Source organism: Protopterus annectens, chromosome 10.part0, assembly GCF_019279795.1.
Source record: "Protopterus annectens isolate FY-2018-M chromosome 10.part0, PAN1.0, whole genome shotgun sequence".
Taxonomy (NCBI): Eukaryota; Metazoa; Chordata; order Ceratodontiformes; family Protopteridae; genus Protopterus; species Protopterus annectens.
The window spans coordinates 297,445,168-297,462,466 of record NC_056744.1 but is presented as its reverse complement, the minus strand read 5'-3'; the positions used below and the strand labels follow the sequence as shown (position 1 = coordinate 297,462,466).

Sequence of the window (17,299 nt, the reverse complement as noted above, 5' to 3'; positions counted from 1 at the left end):
GAAACCATGTGGTTAGAGTCACAGGTGCCACTTTTGAAAGCAACAAAGTTGCCAGTGGCATACCACAGGGCTTAATGCTGGCCCCTCTCCTATACAGCAGCTATTTATTAGACCTTCAGATCAATACTTCTGGTCTTTGATTATTCAAGTTTGCAGATGACTGCAAATTAGTTATTATTATTTAATCTTCTACTGAATCACAATTTCTCCAATATTTTAACAAAGTTCAAGGACAATGGTTTGAAATTAAATGCATCTCATCAGATGCATTAATAAATACTCTGGACTCTGGGTCCTCTTCTGGTAGTTATGAAAAACACCACAGTGATGTGGTACCTCAACAAACAAGGGGGGGGGTACAATGTCATACCCTCTGTGCTGATCAGCAGCGATGGTCTGGGAGCTAGCTAGTCAGCATTCTCTGATTCTTCAGGCATCAAATACTCCATCCGAGCGGAATATTGTGGCAGACAGACTAAGCAGATCATGAGCAGACTTGCACAAGTGGCAGCTTATGGCAGTGCCGTTCCAGGATCTAGTCCAGATGTGGGGACTGTCTCAAATAGATCTGTTTACCTCCTTTCAAAACAGCTGTCTGGAGAAATTCTACTCCAGGCATCCTTGCAGCCATGCTTGGAGGACAGGCACAGTCTCATTTCCCTAGACAGGAATGTTCTTGCATGCATTTCCACCGTTTTCAGTGATTCAAAAGGTACTTCTGAAGGTTCAGAGAGAAATGCCAAATATCGCTGAGGTGACCCCCTACTGGCCCAGGCAATCTTGGTTCTCACCTTTAATGATATATTCCAAGGGCAAATACCATGAACTTCGTCACACTTTGTATCTGTTCATGTAGTCTCAGGGGTGACTGGTGCACACCAATTTGACAACTGACAGCCTGAATGACTCAATCTTGACTCCATTTAGGTAACGGTTTCAAGAGGACATGGAGTAGATGTTAAAGGAGGCCAGAAAAACCTGATACTAGAAAATCTTATGTTTACAAATAGATGAGGTTTTCTAAGTGGTGCCTACATGGTAACAGAGGGACCGCTGAGGTTAATATCTCTCTGGCCATGAAATAATTGTACGAGTTACTTCAGGATGGCTTATCATGTGTGTCCATTAACTGCATTTTAGCAGTCACCTCTGCTTGTCTGACAATGGATCCCCCTCTTTCTTCTTCTCTTTTGGTAAAACAGTTCATGAAAGGACTTTTGCATACGAGACCCCCCACAGGCAGATTCCTCCTTAATGGGATCCCAACTATGTTCAGGAAAAATTGATCTGACCACCTTTCAAATTCGCAACACAAGCTGATCTCAAGCTCTTAACATGGAAATTGTTTTGCTTATTGCTCTGACATCTGCAAGGTGAGTTTTTGAGCTGCAAGCTCTTATGGTAGTACAATCTTGCCTGATTTTCTACAGGGATAAGGTTTTGTTAAGTACTAATCATTCTTTCCTGTCAAAAGTGGTCTCAGAATTCACTCTCATTCAGTCTGTTGATTGCCCTGTGTTCTTTCCAGAACCTAAGAATAACAAACTCTAAAAGGCTTTTTATTTTCTTTACAGTGGCAAAGAAAGGTCAACCTGTCTCTAAGAAAACCATTGGATATTGGTTGTCTTCTAGTATTGTTTTTTTATTACACCAACCATGACAAAGCAAATCTAGGTAAGGTTTAGGCGTATTTCACCAAGGTCTTTTCCTCTTCAGTGGCGTATTGGAAAGGAGTGGACTTTAGAGGCCTCAACTTAGTCTTCTGTCCATAACTTTACAAAGCACTACAAGCAGGATGCCTTTTCTAAATCAAGAACAGGCTTTATGAGGACCATTATCCAGGGGTTTCTGGACACTTAACCTTCCTCCTCCCAGGTTAGGTAATCTTTGGAAATCTACCCACATGCCAGTAAAGCAGTGTGTTAGTTGAACATAGTACAGATGTGCAAGTCCTACTTACCTGTAACAGTACATGTTTGTACAACACAGTCTTAATGACAGTACCCCTCCACCATCCCCCTTTTGTTGAATGTATATAGTTTGGTATTGGAGTTACCTCTGAGTGTTTTCACAACCTTATTGTTATGTGTGCATGGCTTTTGGTTTGGAACAGAAGATGGTCAAAAAGCTTGAGTTTTCATCTTCTCTTCCTGCTGGACCCTAGAAAATTGAAAGGGTTCTGTCTGTGGATTTGAAAGGCAGTACCTGTACTGCCAGGTGATTGGTCCTTCACAGACACAGATGGTCAGTGGCAGGATTTCTGAGCTTTGTTAGAGTAACAGAAGGAGGATACCTTTTGGCGTGTATTTAACAAATCACTCAAACTGAGTGACCTCACAGACTCATAAATAAAAATATCAGTGGCCTCATAAATCTTAGTTATTGGGACAGACTTGTATCCTTCTCTCTGTACTCAGTCTCTTACAGACTCTTCCATGGAGGTCTGTGTCTAGCCATTGAAGTTATCCAACCATCTTTGACCTCCTACTCCTAGGCATAAAAAATGGCATGTCAAATACCTGGTTAAAGGAACTAAACCTTCATTTACAGACAAATAAGACATGTTGACGCAACAGATTCATATCTCAGCCTATCCCCCACTTATGGAACAAACTTCCAGTACATGTTAAACAGAGTAGCGCACTTGTAGCTTTCAAGAAAAACCTAGATAATCTGATGGGTAGCTTCAAATTTTCCAACATTCTATCTCGACTTGTCCTCCTTCAGAGCTTTTATATATGGGTTTTTGGCTAAGTCTGTAATGGTCTGCAGACTAACTGCCTAGTACTTACCTATGAACCTATACTGATCATTCACTTCAGTGGCAAATAAATAAATACCAGAAGTAAGCATGCAGCAGTGTCCTTTTTATAACTACACTTCCTCCAAAGGCCACAATATGACAGTGCAGTTACATGCTCTTACAGATGCACAATTGTTAATAAGACCTGGCTGGAGGACTGTCGTCTATACACAACTCATTATCAACTCCTGCAGCAGTAACCTTTATGATGAGAAGAATTTAAATATGCCAAAGTGTAAATTCATAAATTAAAGAATTATAGCAAAACATGCATGTCAAATTTAATCAATGGACTTACTTCAAAATATTCTTTTTCATTTCTAGATTTGTAAGCAACTTTTAAATTAGTATAACCATTTCTTACCACTATGGATGCCATAATTATGCTGTTCCAAGCATTGTAGTTTTTCCAAGACAATGGTGCAACACTCGCACTAAGCTGTCAATGAGAAATACAAATGATGAAGACAAATAAACATATTAAAATGCATTTTTACAGAAATACTTCAACATTATGGAGAAACAAAAATGGCGTTTCAATCAGAAACAGCCTTTAAATTAAGTATGTTTTATTAAGTAAGCATGCTAGAAAATCTAAATGACAAAAACAGCAGCAGTGGGTTCAGGTACAAAGCCGACTCACAGTTTATCCAAGAATTTATTGAATAAAACACACGAAAGGTGTAGACACACAAAAATCCAAAAGGTATAAACAGTATTCCACGCGCTTTCATCTCTGGTGAATCAGAGACTTCTTCAAGGAAATTAGAAAACTGTTACTGAGTTCAATTTAAACAGAGAGATCCACCCCCAATTAACATTGAACCAATAAAATAAAACCATATAATGAATATTCATAAAGTTCATAAATATTCAACAATTACAGTACAATTCAACCACAGAACCCATGTTATGATAAAAAATACACTATAATGTACAGCAAATAACACACCAATCCCCCAAAAGTATGCCCTTGTCCAAATAGTATAGGTAAAAGTACTATTAATAAACATATGTACATATAAAATTATATAAATACATGTAAAAATGTATATCAATTCATTTATCTATTTAATGCTTTTAACTTCAAAAAACAGGCTAAGGATAGAGGATCATTGATACCTGGCCAGTTTATCGCATTAGATTTAATCTGCCATAGTGTCTCTTGTTTCATCAGTTGTAGGGTCCAGGGGCCACCCCTTGGGTCTATGTCTAAAACATCAATTATTGTAAATTTAAAATCATGCTCCTCATATTCCTTACAGTGTTTAGCGAGAGCATTCGTCTCTTTGCCTAACCTAATGTCCCTTAAATGCTCATTTATCCTACATCTTAATCTCCTTTCCATTTTCCCGATGTAGAAAGTGAAACAAACCGTACATAGGGCACAGTATACCACCCTTCTAATTTGGCATGTGGTCTTCCTTTTCATTTCTATAGTAGCCCCATTAATAACGCAAGATGAGCCCTCAAGAATATGTGTGCAAGATGAACAAACGCCACATTTCCTCATGTAACCAGTCATAGGTGCCCTCTTACAGCATGGAATGACTGGGACAGATAATCGACCTCCAGGTGAAGGTTATAGTGCTTCAAATACCCAGAATAATTGTATGGGACAATATGAGTTTTTTTGTGTTGGTGAATGGCTGCAGGAAAACCCCAGGCTGACACTAGTAAATACTGTAAGTACTGCTGATTACAGCACTAAATTATAGAAACTAGACCATTACTTACTGAAAATAAAGAAAGTAGAATTAGATAACTCGTACTTTAAAGAATGTTTGAAAACTAAGATTGTAACAAAGGGTCTATGAATGTGGAGATTTCCACCTGGTTTAACTGCTAACTCGTCCTTGCATAAGAAATTGAGAAACATGTTTGATAGACACAGATTTGAGTATATGGACTCTCGCTAAACACTGTAAGGAGTATGAGGGGCATGATCTTAAATCCTAGACCCAAGGCTTTGCCCCTGAACCCTACAACTGGAGAAACAAGAGACACTATGGCAGATTAAAACTAATGCGATAAACTGGCCAGGTATCAATGATGCTCTATCCTTAGCCTGTTTTTTGAAGTTAAAAGCATTAAATAGATAAATGAACTGATATACATTTTTACATGTATTTATATAATTTTACATTTTATATGTACATATGTTTATTAATAGCACTTTTACCTATACTATTTGGACAAGGGCATGATTTTTGGGGATTGGTGTGTTATTTGCTTTACATTTTAGTGTGCTTTTTATCATGACATGGGTTCTGTGGTTGAATTGTACTGTTATTGTTGAATATTTATGAACTTTATGAATATTCATTATATGGTTTTATTTTATTGGTTCAATGTTAATTGGGGTGGATCTGTCTGTTTAAATTGAGCTCAGTAACAGTTTTCTAATTTCCTTGAAAAAGTCTCTGATTCACCAGAGAAGAAAGCGCTTGGAATACTGTTTATACCTTTTGGATTTTTATGTGACTACACCTTTCATGTGTTTTACTGAATAAATTCTTGGATAAACTGTGAATCGGCTTTGTACCTGAACCCACTGCTGCTGATTTTGTCATTTGGAGTTTGTGTGGCCTACTACGTTGTATTCTAGAAAAATCTATTCATCTAGTGAAAAAATTTGATTAGCCACCTTTCAAACAGCTGCATGTTATCACTGAGAAGAATCACAGAGTACATCAGAAATTACTTAAAAAAAATAAAAGCAAATTAACTAAATTCAATTACTAGCTTCTCAATCTGAAAGGAAAGGGTTAAGCAGTGCTTAAATCTGCTGATGTGGAAAAGATATGGTCAGGTGAGGCAGTATACACAAAATTTGTTCTTAAAATAGTTCTTCAAGTAACAGGTTGCATAAAATGGACTAATAGTTAACAGGTCCTAATACTAACTGGAGCACTGTTTTCTTGGAGGAACTACTGGTTTAGCTACTACAGTTGTTTTGATTATACAATGGCTAGCAAAATATTGCAAAATACTTGCTCATTACAAGAAAGCCACATACTGGTTTGAAGAAGAAAAAAAAAACATTGTCTGGCACTCAATAAATTGAACTGGTTCAAACTCCCTAACATTCTTTCTCTTGCACAGCTAAAGCTTGCTTGTAAGTTGCTCCACTCTCCAGACTAATTCCCCTCCCTCAGTTCCTTACTACCCTGGCACTCTCCTTCAAGACCTCCTCACCTTACAGATGCAAACCTACTCGTAATTAAAACATCTTACAACACTTCCAGTGACTCCCTTTATTCCAAATGTTAGAAAAGATTTGGAATACCCTCTCTTCGTCTTTTAGGAAAATAAAATGTTTACAGTCCTTTAAAACCAATCAAACAGAATATGTACATAATGATCGGATCTGCAGTTGCTCACCAGTCTAAGTTTCCATACGCTGATCAACTCTGCAGACTTCATATCCACTAAAATCTCACATCTCTAGCCCATAACCCTTACCACTCATGTTATACTCTACGTCGTACATCATCTACCTTTAGTCTTCATCTATGCCACATTACTGTCTTACCCTTCACTTCTGTCCTCACTCCTCTAAATTCCCTTTCCTTTGTTTCCAACAGATAAAGCCACTAATATTTGTTTCACTTAATTTTGTTTCAGTCAATAACTGTACTATTTAATATTAATTTATTTTTCTCCAGTTAATATCAAATTATTATTAAATAAGTCATATATCCATTCCATTGATATCAGGGTTACTATGCTGAACTTTCCTCAAAAGACTACCCTCTAAAGATTGCCTATACAAAGTTTTTGTGTCTCTCACATTTTTCAAGGTAGCTGCTTTAAATGCATATGTGCTAGAACATTTCTCTTGGGGACTCTGCTAAAAAAGGGGTTTTTCATGGAACAGATGGTCTATCCCAGTTAACAAAATTAATCAATCAATAAATAAATAAATAGTCATGTGAGGTACTCATCATACCAGCCAGTCTCCAGTCTGGTGGTAAATCATAAGCATTTAGCATATACTTAATGGTGAAGCTGTGTTGATTTGGCCTTTTTTCACAGCTGTCCTCTTTTCCTGTGATGCCAATGGTTTGTCTCACATGAGAATAGACCTGTCACTACCTCCTAAAGTTTTACATCCTTACCTCACTATAATTCCCTAAAAAAAAAAAAAAATTACTACTTATTGAATTAACCTGATGTAATTTTCCTAATGAAAATCTTTTATTTCTGTATTATGTAACATCTATTTGAATTGTGCAATATGGGTTTGTACTATACAAAATATGTATTTAACACTTAATTGAAATATAAATTATGGATTTGTGCTCTTTCTGTACTATGTATTTGTATTTCTATGGAGCTTTTCTCCCCAGAACTCCATTGAAAATGGGCTCCTTCTAGCCCAATGGACCATTCTGGAAAACAAACTTCAAATAAATAAATAAATAAATAGTGTGCAGGTTCAAGACATTGGCATGCACTCTCTAAAGTTCTTCAACATAACAAAAAAAAAAAAAAAACTTCTGCAGGACTATGTGCTTGTGGTAGAAAAGTTAAAGAAATATAATGGAGCATTCTGTGTCAGTCTAACTTGTGAACCTTATTCTTATTTATGTACATAAACAGTATATTTTGGACAAGTAGAAAAAATGCTGATAAGCACTGCCAACAACGTCCTGTGACTGAACTCCTACTGTTATGATGAGAGCTGCACAAATGCTCACACACTTTGGGGAGAGCTGCTGTAGCAGGAAGTCATAAAACGTATGTAGAATCCAAGCAGTAAAAGGTAATCACCAGGAGGTAGATATTAACAAAAAAATCCCTGCAGCACAACTCTGCCAGAACCGCAGAGCTTCTAGCTTGCACCATTTACAGAATGCATGGACAGTACTCCAAGCCACTGCCAATAACATGTTTAAGTAAAAATACTCCGAAAACATGATGCAGTGGTGGGTGTTTCTAGCAGTAAACAGTCATCTCACTGACATGTTTCATTGGTGGATCATTCTGTCAAATTTTACAAACTTCCCTCAAGTTTATATGAGTTTGGGGGATATTAGATTAAGTAAGAATGACACAGGAGGATGAAGCTTCACAGGATCGCAGGTTCATAGGAGGTCCTAGAGCCTTTACAAGCCTAGCCATGTAAAAAAAAAAAAAAAAAAAACAGTGTACAGTAAACTCAGTTAACCAGCACCTATGGGGATCAGTGGATAACTGTAGTTTCTGGTTGCTTGTGAGTTACTATTAAAAATAGGCCTGAGTAATACTGTATCCTATACTATTTGTTTGGTTTGACTTGTTCTGAGGTTGGGGAGAGAGGGAATATATTCCTATCTTCCTTTTTAAAACTCTAAATCTCTAAAAACGTAAGGGATGTTTCTGCATGGGAAAACAGAAAGTGCAACACATGAAAACTGTATTGTATTTCTTTGATATTTTTCTGCTGGTTACTTGAGTGGTTAACTGAGAGTTTACTGTACCCTAACTGACCATAGTTAGATGGTCATTGTTAGCAGAGCAACTCTATGATCATCGCCAGCTGCTACTGTCCATGAGGGACATGGGTGCCTCCTCTGGGGTGAATTTACTGTTAAACCATCCAATTGTTAAGGTTTAGTTTAAATAATGTCACTGAGGAGCTCTGCTTTACTTGAAGTGGGAGCTTCCAGAAGAGCAGCAATCTCTGACTCTGTAAGATATATCTGTCTCTCAAACATCTTCTGTTAATGTCACAGGTTAGGTTGAGATCCCTGGAGTGTGTGACTCTTGTCCCATTTGACTTACGGATTTGCAGCATTTCCATTAGGGCAGGGTCATAGACTGTGCTGTAGGCTAGGCACAGGTCACCCTCAGCAGCCTGTATGAAACAGAGTACAGTGACACAGCTTTCAGTCTTGCCGTGTAGGTCATGTTTTGGAGGCCTTGGATTCTCTTGGTTAGAAACCTTTATGGTATCTCCAGTTGCTGCAGGTGTCTGGTGAGGTACATACAGAATGGAGAATTGTACTCAATTACTGGACTAAGTGCTGGGTACAGTGGAGTTATGACCTTCTTGGTCTTGGATGCAATACCCTTATTTATGACATGTGCAGTGTAGAAGGCTTTCCTTACCAGTATGGACACATAGTGATCAACATTTAGATTGCTATCAACCTGTGTTCCCAAGACTCGCACCACTGGGTTTGAGCTTAGGGGAATGCTATCTATATAAAAATTAGCAGGGGCTACGTCTTTGCCACGGGGGATAATGAGACATTTTTGTGGTTAGTTTTAGTCCATGGCTTTGGCACCAATCATTTGCGTCAATCCCTTCTGTAATATGTTGACGTCATCGGGGACTCTATGACTGAACGCACTGTACAGTCATCTGCAAACTTCATAAGGCACAGGCCATCTACTTTTGCTTGGACTTATTTATGGTCAGTTAGGGTACAGTAAACTTTCAGCTAACCACTCAAGTAACCAGCAGAAAAATATGGACTTGCTTGGACTTCAGAGAAATAGATTACAAACAGTAGAGGGCCCACTTCATAGCTCTGTGGTATACAAATTGTCACTGATCTACTGGTGGAAGTGGATTCCCTAACTTTGACAGAGTGCATTATATCTGTGAGCCAGTTGGCTACCCATCTAGTGATGTATGGGTTAATCCCTGGCTGTTAGAGTTTCTCAATGATCCATGAGTGGGGAATTGTGTCAAACATCTTGGCTAAATCAAGATAGGTGATATATACTGCTTTCCCTTCATCCAGGGCTTTGATGACATTCTCAAAGAAGTCCACCAGGTTTAATAAGCAAGATCTACCCTTGACAAAACCAAACTGAGTGGGGTCAAGAGTTTGAAGGTTGCCTATGTCCTGGTTGATAAGGTCCATGATAATTCTTTCCATGGTATTGCAGATAAGGCTGGTCAGTTTAATGGGTCTATATTTGCGAGGGTAGGCTGATGGACCCCCTTTGTGCAAGGGGATTACTGTTGCTGTTTTCACTTTGCTGGCAAAAAAACTTGTGCTCAGGCTGTGGTTAAAGAGAGTGCTAAGTGGTTCCACTAGATCTTGCTTAAGATTGTTTAGTAAGTAGCCAGGGATGTTATTTTGTTTGACAGAGGCTGTATTTCTGGCCTTGGAGAGTACTTCTATGACCTGTTCTTTGGAGATACTCTGTAGGACTGATGTCAGGAATGCTATGGGGTATGGCTGGTTGGGAGAGGGGGTTGAAAGTATCACCAAATCTGCCAGCTAGCAGGGTGACAATTTCTTCAGGTTCAGTGTGACTAGTGTCGCCCACTGTAAGCTCCTCACACAGCTGCTAATTCCCTTTTAGGTTCTGGATGTAGCTAAAGAATGCCTTATGATTGTCTTTAGGTAGGCATGCTAATTTATTCTCGTAACTAGCTTTACAGGACTTTACAAAGTTTCTGATTTGTTTGTTTAAGCTGTGGAGGGTAATCTTCCTTTGCTGACTAAGTTCCCTTTTTCTTAAATATCACTTTCTTTCTTTTGTTATATAACTTATTTATACTTCCAGTCCACCAGGGTGGCTTTTTTTTTCAGAGGTCCTGGAGGTACAGCTGAGTCAATTAATTTGTTTATGTAGCTATACAGGGTGTTTGTGTACTCCTCTGCATAGCAGTCATTGTTGGCTGTGTTAGCAAGGCCTTTTAAACTTTTTATAACATCACTTAGAAGGCTATAGTTTGCTTTTGGAGAAATTTTTCTGTTTTTTTTTTTTTGCTCCTGTCAGGGTGTCAGGCTTGGTCTTTACTTCAAGCAAGACAGACTAATGGTCTGACTTAACCAGGGAGGGCAATACACTGGGGGTAGTGCAGTGACCTAACCATGTTGGCGAGTACTGGGTCTAGGACATTTGAGCTCCTTGTGCAGACTACCTGCTCCAGGGCATTTGAATTAACAAAGTTCAACAAGCCTACAGTAATCATGTTTGTGCTTGTGTAAGTCACCCAATCGATGGACAGGTAGTTGAAGTCTCCCATGACCAAGGTGTTTGGCCATATATCGAGCAATTCTAGCAAATCCAGGTAGGCAGTGTGTTTGTCATGGTTCACGGTGGAGGACCTATAGCTAGCTATTATGTGGTAGGGTATTTTAACTATAGATATTTGGATCTGGAGTAGCTCAAGAGAGTTGTACTGTTTCACCAGTCTCGAGGTGTATTTGGATTTAATGAACATGGATACACCTCCACCTTTGGTTCTTTCATGCTAGTTTTGGGGTCTGAACATGTGGCCTTGTACAGCCAGAGTGCTCTCTGTGGCCTTGAACAAGGTCTCAATGGCTGCACAGATGTCAGCATCTGACAAGGTGAGGAATGCTGAGAGTGCAGTTTACTATTTAGGCTAGCATTAAGCAGCATAACCTTAAGTTTGTCTCTAGTGGATTTTTTTACGTCTGAAGATTTGTTGTTTTGGCATAGCCTAACAAAGGGACTATGGGAGAGGCAAGCATCTTTGCCAGTATCCAAAAGCCTTGAGGGGACAGGTGAAGACCATCTCTGGCAAAGCACTGTGGTCTGTCGACCACGTCTTCCCATGCTGACAGATACTGGCTCCCCTCAAAGCTAAGCCAACTGTGGACAAGGCAATCATTTTTTTTTTGTCTGTACTGTGGCATCATCCTACCTGAAGGCAGAGTGCTGCTTATGGCTTGGAACAAACCTGCCTGGGCCAGATAATCTGAGAGTTCTATCATGTCTCTCTTCATATAATCCAGAGATGTACATCTCAATTTATTCACTCCAACATGTACTATGACAGAGTCCTAATGGTAATTGTTGCTGAATGACTTCAGTGCATGCATCACTTGATAGATCCTGGCACCTGACAGGTAGCTGACTATGACCTTCTCCTTCTCCAGCCTAGTGAGAGGGACATCGGTGTGTGTCACTATTGAGTTGCCTATGACCAGGACATTAGGTTTTGAGGTGTTTTGCCTCAGGGGCTTAATTTCTGTGACACTCATATATGTGTGCTTTTATGTGTAATCCTGGATTCAGTTCATGTACCAATATGTGTGGGTTGTTTGCACTTGGGAGGTCTCTGATCTTTTGGTAGGCTCTTGGTGAGCACCTCTGTATATGTGGATTTAGGTGTCTTGATTTAATCTTGTGTAACAGGAGAGGTGTATGCACTGGGATCTACTTTGGAAGATCGGACTTTCAAAACTTCAAAATTCATATGGTCGAGACCATAACATCGAAGTTTTGAAAGTTCGAAACTTCAATAAAAAAAATAAAAACAATTTTTTTTTTACATTTATGTAAGGGACAAGCCCCCCTGAACCCCCACATCCCCTGTTAATTAAAATACCAACTCCAAGACCACACTACAGTGAAGAGAACAGTAAATTTCCTGTTCCGCACTGTATGGCAATCTCCATTTAAACTGTTCAAAATTTCAGAATTTCGATCTTATGGTCTTGACAACATGAAGTTCGAAGTTTTGAAACAATGAGCTTGCAATGTAGACCTGTGTGCTGACAATCTATTTGATGTCTTGTTTATGGTTATTTGAGAGGGCTGACTTAAATTTCATGGTATAGTTACATCTCTCACATATGGTATTTGTTTGCTTTAGGAGATGGTGGTTGTTAGTATAAATGAAGCAATTCCTACATTGCCTCAGGATGACCATGTCAATCAGGATGGCTGGAAAAATGTTGGGAAACTGACTGTCCATAGTAGCAGGTAATTCCTAAGTAATAATTTGTGACAGGACAAATTAGATAAGCTATTGCTCTGGGATTAACAAGGGGGCTTAATTCTATAGAAGATCAGGGCTAAAAAGTGGGGCGCCTCTGCTCATTGCTCAACTGAGTTTCCTACGATGCAGAAGTGCGCAGCTGAGTTGCACGAAGAGCAGCAGGACACTTGTATAAAAATGTACAGTCCTCAGACACCATATAAAACCTATCAGGTTTCTTGGGAACAGGAGGTTGAGAATCTGGAGCTTTAGAGGCATCGGAAAATGCATCCAACAAAGCAGCCAAAACAGAAGGAACAGCAGAAGGTTTACGAGATTCCATCTGCAGCAACTCATAGTACCACTTATGAATCTCAAAGACCTTAGCACAATTCTATTTAAAGAAATTCATCATCCTGGAGTTCTTTCAGCTCCCCCAGTGTGAAAACAGAAACTAAGAAGAGATAGCCAGTAAATTTGTATTGTTGGGTACATTTCAGTAACTGGCTAGTAAGTGCACTGCTTGGATGCCAGCAAAAAATAAATTTAGAGAACCTGGAAGAAATTCTATCACAAATGGTGAAGAAAAACATTGACTGGGAAGTATTCTGCAGTGCGTTCAGCAAAAAGCAGTACAGGCTCCAGTTTTGGTGCAAGACATGACTTCCAGTAAGTTACAGGAAAAAATAAGTCAAATGTACTGGGAGCTAATTAAAATAAATGAAACACTGATGAAGTATATCAACTCAAATAACAAAACGCTGGGAAATGAAAGAAGCTTTAAACAGATATTCAGATAAGTGATGATAAAACTGCAAAAATCACAGGTCAGAATGAAGAAAAGGCTGGCTGAATATGAAACTGCTCAAGAAGAGATGTTTCAAAAAATAATAGAATTGGAGAACAGAGGATGTGGGAAAAACTTGAGACTTTCTGCTGTACAGAGAAACTGGAAGGAAGAGATTGTATTAATTTTGTGAAAGCACAAGTAAGCAACTGGACTGGTATTCCACAGCAGGAGTTGTTAACTGAAAGGACGCATTGTGTGTATGCTCCAAACCTGGCTGTGAGAAAACAACCTAGACTTTTAATAGTAAATATGCAATCATACCAGCAAAAGGAGATGATTCTGACAAAACTGCTGCAGAAAATATTACACTAAAAGTGGGAGACAGTAGAGTGTCAGCAAAAGAATGCATGTTTGCCAAATCTTCCTGAAATAAGGAAATGTAAAGCTGGGTGTTATCAGCACCGGGCAGAAGAGTAATACATTTATTCTACTAATCAAGAAATGTTAAGAAGCAGGCATGAGATTCAAACTGATGCACTCGGCTATCTTCAGAATATTCTTTCCTGGAGGGACAAAATTAGTTTTTGATGCAGAACATGCTAAGAAGGAAATACAAAAGTCTGTCCAACAAAAAGTGAACTGTGAAACAGAAGGGCATTCTGCTTCTTGTTCTTCTGGTAATAAAGACCACAGATAGCAACTCTGAAATTGACAAATAAATGTGGAATTACAAAGCATTAACTACATATGTTAAACATGGCAGAACAAGAAAATCTGGAAATATTGGATTTTTTTTTTACTTTGTTAAACTTGTAGTTGACTCTAAAGCATATGCCGTACTTCATTTCATTAATGTCTGGAGGAACACTTAGGAGAGGGGAAGAACAGGAAAAGAGTTAAATGTAAGTAAAACAAAAATTTGTTCTTAACAGTAATATTTTTATAGTCTATGATATAATCTGCATGCTATAAAGTAAAGATTGTTCAAGTTTTTTCAAGTGTAATAGGGATACTAAAGTAAACAGGTGCCCCTGTTTTTTTTTTGATTTTCTCTTAATCCTTGTTTGGTTTTAAGAAATGTAAAAAAAGAAGAAAAGTCTGTTCCAAAGAGTGTGATATAAGAAAAAAATTATGTGCTTCTTCTCATTCTTGCAGCCATGACTAGATTAAGGCTCTTAGCTTGATCTAGTAACAAGTTTTTAGAGAATGCAAATAAATAAAAAAGAACATTGAATATACTAAAACTTTCCTCTAGCAAATAAATAAATAAATACAGGCTTGTAAATGCAATTCTTTATCTGGCTCTCATGTCTCCATGGAGACAATCTGATAAAGAGCAATAAAAACAGAATACTATCTCTTTCAATGGCTAGGAGATAATGTTTTCTGAAAGCATTCAAGTGTTCTCTCTTTCTGGGACAGCAATAAAGATAAGACAAACCCAGACAGCACTTAGTAGAAACACAAGTTGCACCTTGAGTCTTAGCATGGATAACCTTCCTTTTAGGTGAACCCATACCTCTAAGTGTGGCTGTCAGTTTGGGGCAATTATTCCTATTTTGAGGGTAAAACTTCAATATTTCAATATGCACATAGTTTTGTTTGTTAGTATGAAATTAATAGGTTTTAGGGGTGTATTGGGATGTATTTTTCTGCTCGAGGGCTTTCAATAAAACAGAACGTTTTGCAAGATGTGACATAAGTTCAAATGGATATGACAAGAAACAACTGTATAAAAGATCAACTTGCCAATCATTAGTGTGTGCATGTAACATAAAAGCTGGAACTAAATACTTAACAAAAAGCTGTTACGAATAAAAACTATGAATAAAAACGTAAGACTCTATATATTATCTTTAAATGTTAATGGTCTCACAGATAGATATACAAAAAAGGAACAAGAGTGAACTATATTAAAAATGTAGACCACAAATAACTATATTACAGGAGACACAATTGGAAAGAACTGAACATGTGAATTTGTGAAAGAAAGGTTTTCAGATGGTTATTCAGTGGAAAGTACAGTTGTGTACACCTACCATAAATGTAGATGTTTGAGTGTATTCACTGCTGCAGTCATCACATTTGGGTTATCCCGTCAGGGGTAGCCCTCAGTCGGCCCAAATACCAGAGGGGGCAGTGAAAGGATCAATGTGATTGTTAAAGCCCAACAGGAAAACCTTTTCCATTTGCTAGCATATAGTTTTCTGGTTGAAGCCTTATGGGATGAAATCAAAATATGTTTCACTCCAGGGGAAATATCTGGAAGCCTGGGTATGAGTGGAAGTGGAGCAGCCAAGCTGTCAATCTGAGGGTTTGAATTGACAGATGGAGCGTCCCTGAGGGAAGAGTCAGGAGGTCTGGAAGTGGATCCAGATCCACAGCTCCTCTTGTAGATGGAGCCATAGAAAGGGGAAACAAATCTGACAAGGCCAGTACGGGGCAATGAATATCAAACTGTTCCTCAATGTGCTGGCTTTCTGAATGACTTTGGGAATCAAGGGAAAGGGAGGAAAGGCATAAAGAAGACCCAGGGACCAACAACCAATCGTGTACAAGTGCATCCCTCAGTGACTCCACCGGAGGGAGGGATCAAGGCAAAGGAGCTTCTGCATTTGGCATTCATGGATGTGGAAAAAAGGTCACAGCAAGGCTGGCCCCACTTTTGGAAAATCTGTTCCGTAACGTCCTGTTTTAGGAACCACTCATGAGGCATCTAAATAGCTCTGCTGAGTTTGTCTGCTATCACGTTGGACTTCCGCGTGATGTGCGTTGCTATCAGAAAATGTTGGGACGAAACTGCCCACTGCCATACTCTCTGAGCCTCTCGACATAGGGAGTAAGACTTGGTTCCTCCTTGTTTACGTACCACACCACTGACATGTTATCTGTCTGAATTGCAATTCCACTTAGCCAAGAGCACGCGTGCAGCAACCAATCTTGTTTAGCGGCAAACGAGATCTGGGTAATCTTACCTGAGCATGATAGGAAAGGTTATAGGCTTGAGCTGGTGGAAGCTCTCGAGCTTTTGTATAGGCCGCGTCAGAACCAATTCTTGGTTCCAAACCAACCAGCAATGAATGAAGGCGAGATAGGATAATATAACATTAAAGGATTACCTCAATTATATGCACGAGTTTAGAAAAATTGTTGTTGAGCAACTTTTTCATAATAACTCCTGAGTTCAAAAACTTTTAATGCAGCGGCTCAGGCAACAGAAAGTATTAAGCATTGTTGTCATGCTTAGGGAGCCTATAACAAGGAAGATAACAAGAGATCCTGCAGAGGTACTACAAATATTTTGAAAACTTTATGAAAAAATGTACAAAGCAGAGAAATATGCAGATCAAAAAAGGTACAAATGGAAATGTTTATAGAAAAATTAAATATGCCAAGCTTAGAGGTAGATGAGGCTCAATTACTAACAGGATAGGAGGAGATGAGATAAAGATAGTGATGTATAACTAATACACAGGAAAGTCCCCAGGAATAGATGGTATTCCTGTGGAAGTTTGGAAGCTAGGAAGGAAAAACTGATAAAGATCTGGATGGTTTTATTTAACAGCATTTTAAGAGGGGGAGAAGCACCAATATCCTGGAAGAAAGCAGTGGTGGCTGTAATACCTAAACAGGGTAAAGACCCATCAGATCCAGCTACATACATGCCCATTTAAATCCTAAACCATGATTATAAAGTGTTTATGTCTATAATGGCTAAATGAATGGCAAAGGTAATGCAAAAATTGGATCAATGTGGTTTTGTGGAAGGGACCATACATTTGACAACAATAACAGAACACTGATGACCTAGGGGGAAGCAGACTGTATGAAAATACCACTGTTGTTGGTAGGTCTTGATGCAGAGAAAGCATTTGACAGAGTAAACTGGGAGTTTATGAGCAGGGCAATGGAAGCATTTGCATTACTTGATAACTTTTTTAAGGTCGACTAGGAGGAAATATGAGAGATCAGAGACAAAAATAAAAGTGGGTGCGTTCCGATCTGATTTCTGTTTGAGCAGAGG

General features: G+C 38.7%; 1 protein-coding gene across 2 annotated transcripts in view; it reads right to left on the bottom strand.

Annotated features, from left to right (window-relative positions):
* The window catches only part of LOC122813052 (cholesterol transporter ABCA5-like), a 2,390,735-nt gene that overhangs the window by 546,713 nt on the left and 1,826,723 nt on the right, over positions 1-17,299 (bottom strand). For both annotated transcript variants that reach the window (XM_044085171.1, XM_044085172.1), the window contains exon 27: positions 3,168-3,242. In XM_044085171.1, the coding sequence (XP_043941106.1) occupies positions 3,168-3,242 (75 nt within the window). The remainder of the gene's footprint in view (positions 1-3,167; positions 3,243-17,299) is intronic.